The 13592-nt window shown below is 38.6% G+C and overlaps 2 protein-coding genes across 2 annotated transcripts in view; one reads left to right on the top strand and one right to left on the bottom strand.

Moving 5' to 3' along the window:
- Nucleotides 1-13592, bottom strand: part of ACYP2 (acylphosphatase 2) — a 179760-nt gene that overhangs the window by 1440 nt on the left and 164728 nt on the right. The gene's annotated exons all lie outside the window — the stretch shown is intronic.
- The window catches only part of TSPYL6 (TSPY like 6), a 41131-nt gene continuing 28846 nt past the window's right edge, over nt 1308-13592 (top strand). Inside the window, 2 exon segments of the mRNA XM_068565116.1 lie at nt 1308-1367; nt 12796-13088. Of these exon segments, the coding sequence (XP_068421217.1) occupies nt 1308-1367; nt 12796-13088 (353 nt within the window).

The following is a 13592-nucleotide window of genomic DNA, read 5'->3' as shown; positions in this document are numbered from 1 at the left end:
AATAGGAGGCAGTTTTATACAAATGATGGCTGTTATCCCAGTTGTAGAAACAGTCTACAAGTTTCCTCATATCCCCAAAAGTCTTTGAGGTTGTGAAGCTAGTGCTGTATACAGCTGTGCAGTATCATATGTAACAATCTCACATAACCTTGACTTAAGAATATTTTCTAAGCTAAAGTTGTCTGACTAGCTGTAAATTCCTCTTAATCAGGCTGGAGAAGAATGACAATGATTCAAAACTGCCCTTGTGTTATTTAACTCTATCATTGTCGTATAGTAGATTTACAATATTGTATTAGTTTCAGGTGTACAACATAGTGATTCAATGTTTTTACAGATTACACTCCACTTAAAGTTATTATAAAATATTGGCTATGTTCCCTGTGCTGTACATTACATCCTTGTATCTTATTTATTTTACAAATACTAGTTTGTTTTAACCCCCTTTTTGATTCTTATTTGTGACAATTTTTCTGGGTAAGGTGAACTTTTACTTTTGTTCTTTTTCATAAGCTAAGCCATCAGCACAGCAACATTTTCTTTTCTTCAACTCATTTAGTTGAAATCTTAAAAATCAAAATTGCATGTGTTGAAGAATGAAGTTCAGTTATTATGAAAAGGGCTGATGGCTTCAATATTACCAGTCAAATCTCCTTGAAACCTTCTAGAAAAGAAAGGCCAATAGTAATAAAAGCTAACATTTATGAAGCACTACCTGTTTGCTCAGCACCGTGCTAAATTCTTTACATATACTATTTCCTTTAATCCACACATTAACCCTGTAAGCTATAGTCCATTAGTCCTCCTAAGTTACTGATGAGGAAAGAGACACAGAAGAGTTAAGTAACTTGCCCAGGGTAGGAGCAGTGGTGGTGGTGACAGTGATCAGATTCTGGATATACTGTGAAGGCATCGTCAATAGATTTGCTGACAGATTGGAGGTGGGTGTGAGAAAAAGAGGAGACTGAAGGATGACACCGGGGTTATTGGTTTGAAAAACTACAATTGGTTTGAAAAACTACAGGATGGAATTGTCATTTACTGAAATGGAGAGACTGAGAGAAGAGCAGATTTGGGGGAAAGATCAGAAGTGCAGTTATGGAATGTTAAATTTGAGATGTCTGTTAAACATCTAAATGAGATGCTGAGTAGGCAGCTGGATCTATGAATCTGGCTGGAGAGATGAAATTTGGAATTTGTCTGTAGATAGACAACATTGAAAGCCATAAGAATGGATGGGATCACCAAGAAAATGAATGTAGATAGAAAAGGAAAGAGGTCCACAGACTGCACTGTAGGGCATCCCAATGTTAAGATCTCAGGAAGTAGAAGAAGAACCAGCAAAGGAAAAGAAAGCATCCAGTGAGGTAGGAGAAAAACTGGGAGAGCATTGTGTCCTAAGAGTCAAATGAAGCCCTCTGGGAACAGGGAGAGATCAACTGGGGCAACACTGCCGGCAGGTCAAGTAAGGTGAGGACTGAGAATTGACCATTGTGTTTAGCAACACAGGGGTCACTGATGACCTTGACAAGAACAGTTTTGGTGGAGTGAAAGCCATATTTGAATTGGCTCCAGAGAGAATAAGAGAGGAACTGGAACCAGTGAGTCCAGGACTTGGACTAGTGGACATCAAAGCTGCAATGACTAATCCACCTGAGCTCTGTGTATTTAACTAGTTGAGAGCTTGACTATCTACCTGTAGTTGATCTTCAACACCACCAAGAACTTCTTCACTGGCTAGACCTATGGCCAAGGAGGAATTTACACCACTGGTAGGAGAATGGTTATGCTGTTAGGTGAGTCAGCTCTGTTTACACTGTGTGTGTGTGTGTGTGTGTGTGTGTGTGTGTGTGTAGGTAGAGGAGGGCCACTCTGTGCCATGGCTACACACATGCCATCAATGTTGCTAGGAACTGTCTTGCCTGACCTGCCTACTCACCTAGGAGTATTCTGGTCCTCTGTCACTTGGCAAGCCCTAAGACCTCACTCTTCATGTGCTGCCCTTGCCCTTGATAGGGGTGGCCCAGGTCTGGAGATGGCAGACATAAGAGCTCGCCCAGCCAAAAAATAACTAGTCACAAATTTTTACACAAATTTATATCTAATTAGTGAGGATGTGATTGGAATGAGATATATATTTTTTCCCACTCCCCCTTAATGTGTAAAAGAACCACATAATCCAATAGTACCCATTAATTCAAGTCAATAAGTATTTAAGTAGCACTGTATGCAAGGTATATTCTAGATACTGGAGTGCATACATAGACATTTAAAATGCGGTTCTTTCCTCAATCTAACCTTACATCTAAAGCAACTAGAGAAAGAACAACAAACAAAACCCAAAGTTAGTATAAGGAAAGGAATCATAAAGATCAGAGCAGAAATAAATGAAATAGAGACCAAAAAATAGAAAAGATCAATGAAACTAAAATCTAGTTCTTTGAAAAGATAAACAAAATTGATAAACCTTTAGCCTGACTCATCAAGAAAAAAAGAGAGGACTCAAATCAATAAAATTAGAAATGAAAAAGGAGAAGTTACAGTGGACACCACAGAAATACAAAGGATCATAAGAGACCACTACAAGCAACTATATGCCAATAAAATGGCCAATGTAGAAGAAATGGACAAATTCTTAGAAAGGTACAATCTCCCAAGACTGAACCAGGAAGAAATAGAAAATATGAACAGACCAATCACAAGTACTGAAATTGAAACCATGATTTAAAAACTCCCAACAAACAAAAGTCCAAGACTAGATGGCTTCAAAGGTGAATTCTATCAAACATTCAGAGAAAAGTTAACGCCTATCCTTCTGAAACTATTCCAAAAAATTGCAGAGGAAGGAACACTCCCACTCATTCTGAGGCCATCATCACCCTGATACCAAAACCAGACAAAGATACCAGAAAAAAAAATTACAGGCCAATACCACTGATGAACATAGATGCAAAAATCATCAACAAAGTACTAGTGAACTGAATGTAACAATACATTAAAAGGATCATACACCATGCTCAAGTGGGATTTATCCCAGGGATGCAAGGATTTTTCAATAACTGCAAATCAGTGTGATACACCACATCAACAAATTGAAGAATAAAAACCATATGATCATCTCAATAGATGCAGAAAAAGCTTTTGACAAAATTCAACACCCATTTACGATAAAAACTCTCCTGAAAGTGGGCATAGAGGGAACATATCTCAACATAATAAAGGCCATATAGGAAAAACCCACAGCTAACATCATTCTCAATGGTGAAAAGCTGAAAGCATTTCCTCTAAGATCAGGAACAACACAAGGATGTCCACTTTCACCACTTTTATTCAACATGGTTTTGGAAGTCCTGGCCATGGCAATCAGAGAAGAAAAAGAAATAAAGGGAATCCAAACTGGAAAAGACGTGAAACTGTCGCTGTTTGCAGACAACATGATACTATACACAGAAAATCCTAAAGATGCTACCAGAAAACTACTAGAGCTCATCAATGAATTTGGTAAAGTTGCAGGATACAAAATTAAGGCACAGAAATCTCTTGCATTCCTATACACTAACAACGAAAGATCAGAAAGAGAAATTAAAGAAACAATCCCATTTACCATCACCTCAAAAAGAATAAAATACCTAGGAATAAACTACCTAAGGATACAAGAGTCCTGTTCTCCAAAAACTATAAGACACTAATGAAAGAAATCAAAGATGACACAAACAGATGGAAAGATATACCATTTCTTGGATTGGAAGAATCAATATTGTCAAAATGACTTTACTACCCAAGGCAATGTAAAGATTCAGTGCAAACCCTATCAAATTACCAATGGCATTTTTCACAGAATTAGAACAAAAAAAATCTTAATTTGTATGGAGACACAAAAGACCCCGAGTAGCCAAAGCAATCTTGAGAAAGAAAAATGGAGCCAGAGGAATCAGGCTCCCGGACTTCAGACTATACTACAAAGCTACAGCCATCAAGACGGTATGGTACTGGCACAAAAACAGAAATATAGATCAATGGAACAGGATAGAAAGCCCAGAAATAAACCCACACACCTATGGTCAATTAATCTACAATAAAGGAGGCAAGATTGTACAATGGAGGAAAGACAGTCTCTTCAATAAGTGGTGCTGGGAAAACTGGACAGCTACATGTAAAAAAATGAAATTAGAACATTCTTTAACACCATACACAAAAATAAACTCAACATGGATTAAAGACCTAAATGTAAGAACTGATACTATAAAACTCTTAGAGGAAACCATAGGAAAAGCACTCTTTGACATAAATCACAGCAATATCTTTTTTGATACATCTCCTAGAGTAATGGAAATAAAAACAAAAATAAACAAATGGGACCTAAGCGTTAAACTCAAACGCTTTTGCACAGCAAAGGAAACCATAAACAAAATGAAAAGACAACCCATGGAATGCGAGAAAATATTTGAAAATGATGCGACTGACAAGGGATTAATCTCCAAAATCTGCAAACAGCTCATGCAGCTCAACATCAAAAAAACAAACAACCCAATCAAAAAATAGGCAGAAGATCTAAATAGACATTTCTCCAAAGAAGACATACAAATGAACAAGAGGCACATGAAAAGATGCTCAACATCGCTAATTATTAGAGAAATGCAAATCAAAACTATAATGAGATATCACCTCACATTGGTGAGAATGGACATCATCAAAAAGTCTACAAACAATAAATGCTGGAGAAGGTGTGGGGAAAAGTGAGGTTCACTGTTGGTGGGAATGTAAATCGGTACATCCACTATGGAGAACAGTATGGACGTTCCTTAAAAAACTAAAGATAGAGGTACCATATGATCCAGCAATCCCCCTCCTGGGCATATATCCAGAGAGAAACATGGTTTGAAAGGATACATGCACTCCAATGTTCATTGCAGCGCTGTCTATGATAGCCAAGACATGGAAGCAACCTAAATGTCCATCAATAGATGAATGGATAAAGAAGATGTGGTACATATATACAACGGAATATTACTCAGCCATTAAAAGAATGAAATAATGCATTTGCAGTAACATGGTTGGACCTGGAGATGATCATACTAAGTGAAGTAAGTGAGACAGAGAAAGATAAATATCATATGATATCACTTATATGTGGAATCTAAAAAAAAATGATACAAATGAACTTACTTACAAAACAGAAATAGACTCACAGACTTAGAAAACAAACTTATGGTTACCAAAGGGAAAAGGTGGCTGGAGGGGGGAGGAGGGATAAACTGGGAGGTTGGGATTGACATATACACACTGCTATATTTAAAACAGATGACCAACAAGGACCTACTGTATAGCATAGGGAACTCTGCTCAGTCTTCTGTAATAACCTAAATGGGGAAAAATATTTGAAAAAGAATAGATACATGTAGATGTACAACTGAATCACGTTGCTGTATACCTGAAACTAACACAACATTATTAATCAACTCTAGTCCAATATAAAATAAAAATTTAAAAATAATTTTAAAGTTATATGTATTTAAATTATTCAATATTGCTTTTACTTTTTCATGAATATTTATGAATAAAAAGTACTTATGAATAGAGTATTGATTATGAATAAAGTGAAGTCAATAATTAGTTTTTATTTATTTCTCACAAAGAATTGGGTGATTTGACCCCTCTTTTCAAAGAAGCAATATGCTGATCAGTATTTCTCATAAAGCAAGACAAAAAAGAAATCTATGTAAATTATTTTTAAAAACCCACTTAGAAACCAATTACAGTGAATTAAACCAAACTATGTCTTTTGTGAAAAAAGAAATACATTCTCTTGACTGATCTTCTTGAATTACTTCGAAAAATTATTAAACTTCAAGAAACCTGTATTAAAAAAAGTAACAATTCTGTCTACTTTTGTTCAAGTCTTTATGTTCCTCATTAAAATTTTGTTTGCTTAAATTCAGGTCCTGTATATTTCTTGGTAAGTTTATACTTGGATATGTTCTATTTTTCTTGCTGTTTTGAACAAGATGCTTTTTTAATCCTCATGTTTTTAAACTGGTATACAGAGAAACTAGTGATTTCTCATATTGTAATCAGATGGCTTACTGAACTTCCTTGGTGATATAATAGTTTCTCTTTTCTTTTCTCTGTGGTTGCCTAGGTAAACCACCCCATGTATTTTTCCAGAATTCATTCTGTTAGTCAATTTTTAACACAGTGGATAATTTCAAATTGCTCTTTATTTTAGCCTCTCTAGCCACATGTTGGCTACTTACATGCCTTTCAGAGAATTGCTACAGTAACTATGCAGAGAAAGATTGAATCATGAACTGTGTGCGCCCAACACGATCATAATACACGCTCTTAACTCCAGCATATTTTACCTATCAGTTTCATAGACTCAATAAATATTGAGTGGATGGTTGGATGGATGGGTGAATTATATTTTCTCAAACAAGACTCAAGTCCATTATTTCTGCTGTAAATCTGAGTCTGCTTTGTGTGCATATATCTTTCAGGTATTTTTATTTAAGCAACATGATCCGCTGGTAGGCTTTAAAAAACAATAAGAAGGTTCAATGAATAAAAATGAAAGAATGAGAATGTAAACTGGAAAATTCTATTGACAGAAGTCATGTTACTTGACAACCATGTTCTCCCTTCACTCTAATATAAATGCCTTACGTAGAAATTTTGAAAATAAAACTAATTTTTGTAAAGTTTAATTCTCTTACCAAAATCATGTTGCCGTTAACAATTATAAAGAAATAACAGAAACAGGAATTCCATTATGGATACATTTCTTACATGGTTGATGAGAACTGTACACAGTTGCGAGAACAATTTTTTATGGAATGGCAAAGGACAATGATCTTGCACATATTACTTTCAAGTATTCTTCAGGCCATCTTTGCATTAAAAAGAAATGAATAAAACACAGTGCTGATAAATGTTAAGTGATCAAGGAAAAATCTCTTCATTTAATAAATTAATTGTGCTGTGTTTTTCTGTTCCTGTTCAGAGAATCACCAACTATTGGTCCCCTCAGGGTTTCCACAGCATTGTCTCTAATTCGTGGGTGCAGATGGCACTCATTTAGCTGTCAAGTACAGTAAGTGCCACACATTTATGGCCTTGGCAGCCAGCAAAGAGGCCAGCTGTGGCCTTCTAAAATGCACTGAGGTTTTTGCCCTCTCAGAGACCTTACTTTGACTGCCCCTATCTAAAAACGGCCCCACTCCCATGCTATTGTGTATATCATGGGAATTGCCACATTCTATAATTGCTAAGTTTATATGATTGTTTATGTATTCACTACGTGCCTCCTCCACATTAGAATGCAAATTCTAAGAAGGCAGGGTCAGTCTTACTATTGTATCCCCAACATCTAGCATGATGCCCAGTGATAATGGGCACTCAATACATATTTACTGAATGAATGGAGTCTTTGTCATCTGCCTGCCCTCCTCAGGTCTATAGCTTCCATGCATGAGAGGAAGGGGCATTTCTAGGGTCTACACAGTCCACACACAGAAAGGAACCCTGAGCACGACCTGTTAACTCTTTGATTTTTACCTCACACAAAAAAAAACCCTCCTGTTTTTTTCCCCCCCCACTCTTTGAAAGGTAAAGAAATGGTTGCTCTTATTACAGAAAATAAGTAAATATTTTGCTGATGGAAGTCCCCTATGAAATAACTCAAATAATGACAATATTCAGTCTCTTAAAGAAAGTTAGAAGCCTATGGATCGACCTAATAAGCTGAATATAAGCCTGTGGTTCATGGGAATCTGTCCATGTATCAATATTTTTGCCAGCCCCCAGATTTTACTGCATTTCTTGTGATTGTGCGTTTACTCACTACATAAATAAACATAGTAACCAACTTCACTCAGTTCAGGGTGACTATCCCAACACCACGAGAGGGCCAAGTCCATCCTGCAAACCCAGTCACCTGATATGCCGCCGCCTTGGTCAAATTCAGCGTACAATTGGTTGTATATGCTCATACATGTTGTGATTATCCAATAAAAATCCTTAGACATTTTTCTTAGTATCCCAAAGATGTACAGACACCTACTATTTATTGTATTTGCTGTATTAATTCAGGATTTTTAAGCTCCTTTTTAAAGAAAAGAAACCCTTCTTCCAACATAATCTTGCACAAAAGCTTACTGCTTATAGCAGGAGTGAAGTGCTTCTCTGAACAAGGGAATGGTTGGGGCCTGGGGGTGCAGAATCTTCCCCCCAGGCCTTTCTCTCTGCCAGCTGCACCTCGAGAACCACTGGGGAATCCCAAGGGCTCTGAAGAGCACAGTTTGAAAACTTCCCTATTAACTTATCACTGAGCAAGGATACAGAGGAATGGAATGGTTGGAGGATCCATCACAGGTAGAGGTGGAAATCAACATAAGGCCATCTTTTCTATAACTCAAGTCAGCATTTCCTACAAAATGTAGTAAGCTCCTGGAGTGGTAAAAAAAAAAAAAAAAAAAAAATCCCATTTAACTAATATCCTTCTCCAAAACAAAGAGGTGAAATTAAAGCATTAGAAAGCCAATACTATTAATAATTCATAGCAGTTCTATTTCCTGGGACTAAAGTGGGGCAGCATAATCCTTTCACAAAGCTCTGTAGCACCAGTATAAAATGTAGACCACAGCAAGAAAGCAGGCAGTAGGAAAAGACAGCTAATGAATTAAAAGCTAACGTGATGCATGTTGGAAAATATTGAGTTGTCTGCTCATTTCAAGCTTTCAAATTAGCATTAATAATGAAAGGATAGCATATAATATTTTTGCTATTCTCCTTTCTTTAGCAAGTTTCCTTATTTAGTTACATGTGGACAAATAATATCATATACTTCTTTATTATCAATACAAGCATTTTGAACGTATTTTGATATAATGTTTAAAGTTTCTGTTAGATATGTAGCCCATGATTAGTGAAGAGTTCAGTGATTATAAAGGGAATCCTAGGATATCCATAATTAAGCTGAGACCAGATTCCTCATCTTTAAAATAGGATAATAATACTCACTTCACTGAGTTATTGAAAGGATTAAAGAGAATGTATATAAATTGCCTAATGTGATGTCTGACACCCAGCAGGCCCTTAAAAGTAGTTATTATAGCATAATTGTTCTCTACCTTTGCCAAAGATGATGGACAGCCTGCTTAGCAAGCTCTGTGAGCCTCCAAGTCACACACTTCAATGCAATTCCACTAGTAAAACCTCTTGTTCTTGGTGGAGTTGCTTCTCAGCTGCAGTGGGAAATAGCATGTCACTCAACCTCCTTATCTGGGGGAGAGTCTGGAAGAACTACCCAGGCATGAGCTATGTCTGAGATTCTGAGAACCAGCCAATCTGAATCAAGGGCCTGGATGCAGAGAAGGCAGAAGAAGTGAAGGCATGATTGAAACCTCTAGTTTCTCTGCCACACCACCGTTTCCAGGTCAACAAAGTGACAGATATGCTCTTCTGTTTCATTTTGTAAAAAGAAAATAAGTGCTGGCAGCACAGTGGTAATAGAGTGGACTTTCCGGTCATTCTGCTTGGATGTGAATCCAGTTACCACTTCTTAACTGGTCATCTTGGGCAACTTTCTTAAACTCTCAGTGCCTCATCTATAAAAAAGGAGAGTATATAGCCTACCCCAGAGAGTTGTTATGAAGATTAAACAAGAGAATCTGTGTAAAGCATTTTACACAATATCTAGAGAATAGTAAGCACTCAATAATTTTTAGCTATTGTATCAGACAGGGTGCAGTAGCAGGTAATGAAAACCACCTTAGCTATTTTACAATGGAATTTAATATAGTGAAGTAGGTCCTTACAAAATCACTGGAAGGGCTGGAAGAACAGATTTGGATGGCCCTGTTGGAGCAACTCTGTAGAATTGGCTGCTAAAGTATAAAATGTTAAAACTGTGATTCTCATGCAAATACAATATGACATGTGTCAAAGATTTCTATTCAACACATTAATTAATGAGGGAACCTGGAAGATGTTACGTCTGGTTCAAAGGCGAATTTAGGCACACACATGTATATATTCATGCATACAATCAGGAATGCTGAACTCAACTTGCTAATAGATGCAAAGCTGGTTAAAATTCTACAAGGCAGCACTGTCCAACAGCCTTGTAATGTGAGCCTCATGTATAATTAAAAATTTTCTAGGACCCACATTAAAAGTAAAAATAAATAGGTAAATTAATTTTAACAACATATTTTTAGTCCAATATATCCAAAATATTAAGATATAATCTATATAAACAATAAATAAAGTGAACACGCTATTTTACACACTTTTATATCGAGTCTTTGAAATCTGTGTGTATCTTACACTTACAACACATCTCAATTCAAACGTGCCACGTTAAAGTGCTCAACAGCCACATGTGGCTAGTGGTTCCTACATTAGTATACTCCAAGGGCAATGAAAAAGTAATGTTTGCGATTATCTTTTTTTCAGGGCAAAAGCTGATTGTATATCTATCAGAGAAAAACTAATTTGCTTTGCTATGGACAAGAAGTGTTTGCATTTCTGTAGTTTGTTACAAGTAACTTTCTACCTTACAGAGTTGTAAAATAACCTGGTCAACAGAAAATCAATCAAGTGAACATTTGTATAGCACCTGAAAATTCCATAAAGCTCCACTAGACAATACCCAGCACCTTCCCTGAAAGACAGCCCCTAATCTCCATTTCCAAACCATGGACAATTTTTTTTTTTCTGATAGGCCCATTAAGGGAGCTGCTAGAAGTCAGGAGGCTGCCACCAAAATCGCTGCATTTATGAACACACTACCCCAACTGCAGTCTAGGAGTCATGAAGGCCCTACCAGAATTGTTGGCTCCAGAGCCTTGTAATGTTTGCTAGATCCTCACCTGCTAAATGGATGACTCAGGTCCCACTGCTTCTCTCCCCACCCAATTCAGTTCCAAATTCAAATTTCACACGAGGACTTCTGACTGATGAAACCAAAATCACATTTGAAACTCTAGCTGCAAGGGAGTCTGAGAAACATAGCTCCTAGCTCTCCAGAGTCTGCAGTAAAGGAAAGGCATTTGGAACAGAGGTTGAGCAAGGCAACATACCATGTCTACCACTGCTATTTGGTTAACAAGAACTTCGTGAAACTCTACACTATGGGATACAAAAGATGAGAAATATTATTTTTGCTGGTCTGTATGACAGCAATACTTTCGTGAACTCTCTCAGATCTGGAGTTCTTTTCAGCACTAGAACAGAATCCCAAGGAACACCAACATTGAAGGGTCAGGTGGAAAAGAGAAGTAGATGGAGGAGGGGTAGAAGGAATGACCAGAGAAGAGGGAAATAACCACGAAGCGTGGTGTTAGTGTTAGGGAACTGTTGACGGAAATGGTCCGCCTTGGCCAGGCACGATGATAACCACTTGCATGAGTTGTCTCACAACAGGAGGTCCTGATAAGGAATGTGGTGCTGTCACCAAAAACTAACTGGGAGAATCTGGGAGGGGCCAAAAGGAGGGAGGAGACGCCAGCCAATAATATATCCTACCAACCACCCAGAATCCTTCTCGCTGGAACCCATCTTGTCTGAGAGATGCGCACGCCACCAGGAAGGACCCTGAGTCAGACCAATTATGGGCCAAGCAAGATGATTGGCCAGAGACAACTGGGAAACTAACCCCATTACCATAAAACCTGAGACTGTGAGCCACGTGGCAGAGCAGTTCTCCTGGGTTCCCTTAGGCTGCTGCTCTCTGCCCGGATGCCCCTTGCCAATAAAGTCTCTTGCTTTGTCAGCACATGTGTCTCCTCAGACAATTCATTTCCCAGTGTTAGACAAGGGCCCACTCTTGGACCCTGAAAGGGATTCCCCTTCCTGCAACATTAGGAAAACTAAGTACAAAGAATATTTTTAAGAAGGAGAGAGACGTCAACTTCCAAATGCTCCTGAGACCCAAATAAAAGATGAACTGAAGGATACTTTGGAGACCTTTGCAAGATCAGATTCAGTGACGTGGTGGGGGGTAGAATCCGGATTAGAATGGTTTTAGGAGTGAGGGGGAAGTGAAGAAATGAAGACAGCAAGAACAGATCAATCTCTTGAGCTGTCTGACTGTGGAGGAGAGGAGAGACACAGCAGCTTTACACAACTTTAAGGTTCTGTTTTTGGCATGCCAAGCCTGCCTCTGCTCTCAATTCAATGCCTTCCAGTATTTACAAGCGCCTTGCCTCAGAAGAACAATAGTCGAGGAGGATTGCTTTAAGGACACAGGTCTAGGATGTTTTCTGTTCCCGATATGTTAAAATCTACTCCTACATGGAGCCAAATGAGAAGGGAGTTGGCCAGACTCGCCTGTATTTTCACCCCTCACCCTGACCTCTCTCTCCACCTCCCCCAAAATGCTCATAAGCAAATTGAATTGTTGGGGTGATGCCATTAGCTGACAAAGCGCTACTAGATAGTTTAGAGCCAAATTGTGACCCGCCCAGAGCAGAGGCCATTATTTCAGACAATTTTTAAAGCCTAGTTCCTGGCTCTATTTTATGTCTCCACCCTTGTTTTTTATCCTTTTCCACTTGTAAGTGTACACTCTCTTGTTACGGTTTTACATAGCCTTACAAATCACTTCAAGTCATGTTGGGAACAAAGTGAGGTTTAAACATATAAAGCTGCGAGGATTGTGTTTTGCTTTTTTCTTTTTCTCCTTGATGCTGTTTCCTTGATTTTTATAAAGGAAATTATTGGACAGGGATATGGAGATTTATTTATAGAGTTTTGTTTTACAACCGACTTTGCTAGATACCTTTTCCATTACAGCGAGACACGCATCGTTCTGAGGTCACAAAAACATGTATCTACAGGGCAGCCGTCTCCGTGGCCGCCGTCCTGACCCGGGCCTTGAACAACCGGACAGAGAACTCTCAGCCGCCACCCCCAGGCAAGGGCAGCTTCGGGCTGGATGCTCCGCTGAGCGCGGGGTGGGCGCTGCGGGCACCCACCCGGCTGCAGCCTCCAGCGAGCGTGGTGCTGATGGAGCGCCGCGGGCAGCGCTTTGCTGCGGCTGCTGGAGGAACGGGGGCCTCGGCTCTCCCAGGCCCGCCAGCCGAGAGGTGCCTGCACTGACTTTAAAGACGAACTCACAAAGCGTCTCCCTGACAGTCACTTTGAAATAATTTGTGCGGAATTGAATCAAAAGAATAGTTCGAAGGTAGAATGGAGAGGCAGCTAATGACCCAAGTACCACTGATCAAGCAGGAGATTTGATAGGTGGAAAATCAGAAAAATTAAATGTTAATGGAAGACTGTTGGGCTGCGTTTTAAAGGGACCGTCTGTGACAGAGCTTACTGCACTTACATGTTAACCCTGAAGATGGGGGCTTTCAGAATACCTTTAAATATCTAACAGGAAATAAAATAGTGAAACTCTTCTTTATGGAGATGTCTCAGGGAAATGGCTTATCTTTTTGAACTTCCCAGGGTTTAAAAAAAAAAATTATTTTTACATTCTCATTTTCCCCTAGGAGGGTGTTTTATCTTTAAATGTAAGCATGTGACTCAGTTCATAGGGAGGTTCATGATAGGAGGTAAGAAGGCCATTTCAGCTCATAAGCGGT

The sequence above is a fragment of the Eschrichtius robustus genome, chromosome 15, assembly GCF_028021215.1.
Source record: "Eschrichtius robustus isolate mEscRob2 chromosome 15, mEscRob2.pri, whole genome shotgun sequence".
NCBI lineage: Eukaryota > Metazoa > Chordata > Mammalia > Artiodactyla > Eschrichtiidae > Eschrichtius > Eschrichtius robustus.
Note: the sequence above shows the minus strand (reverse complement) of the source record. Positions and strands in the feature narration are given on the sequence as shown.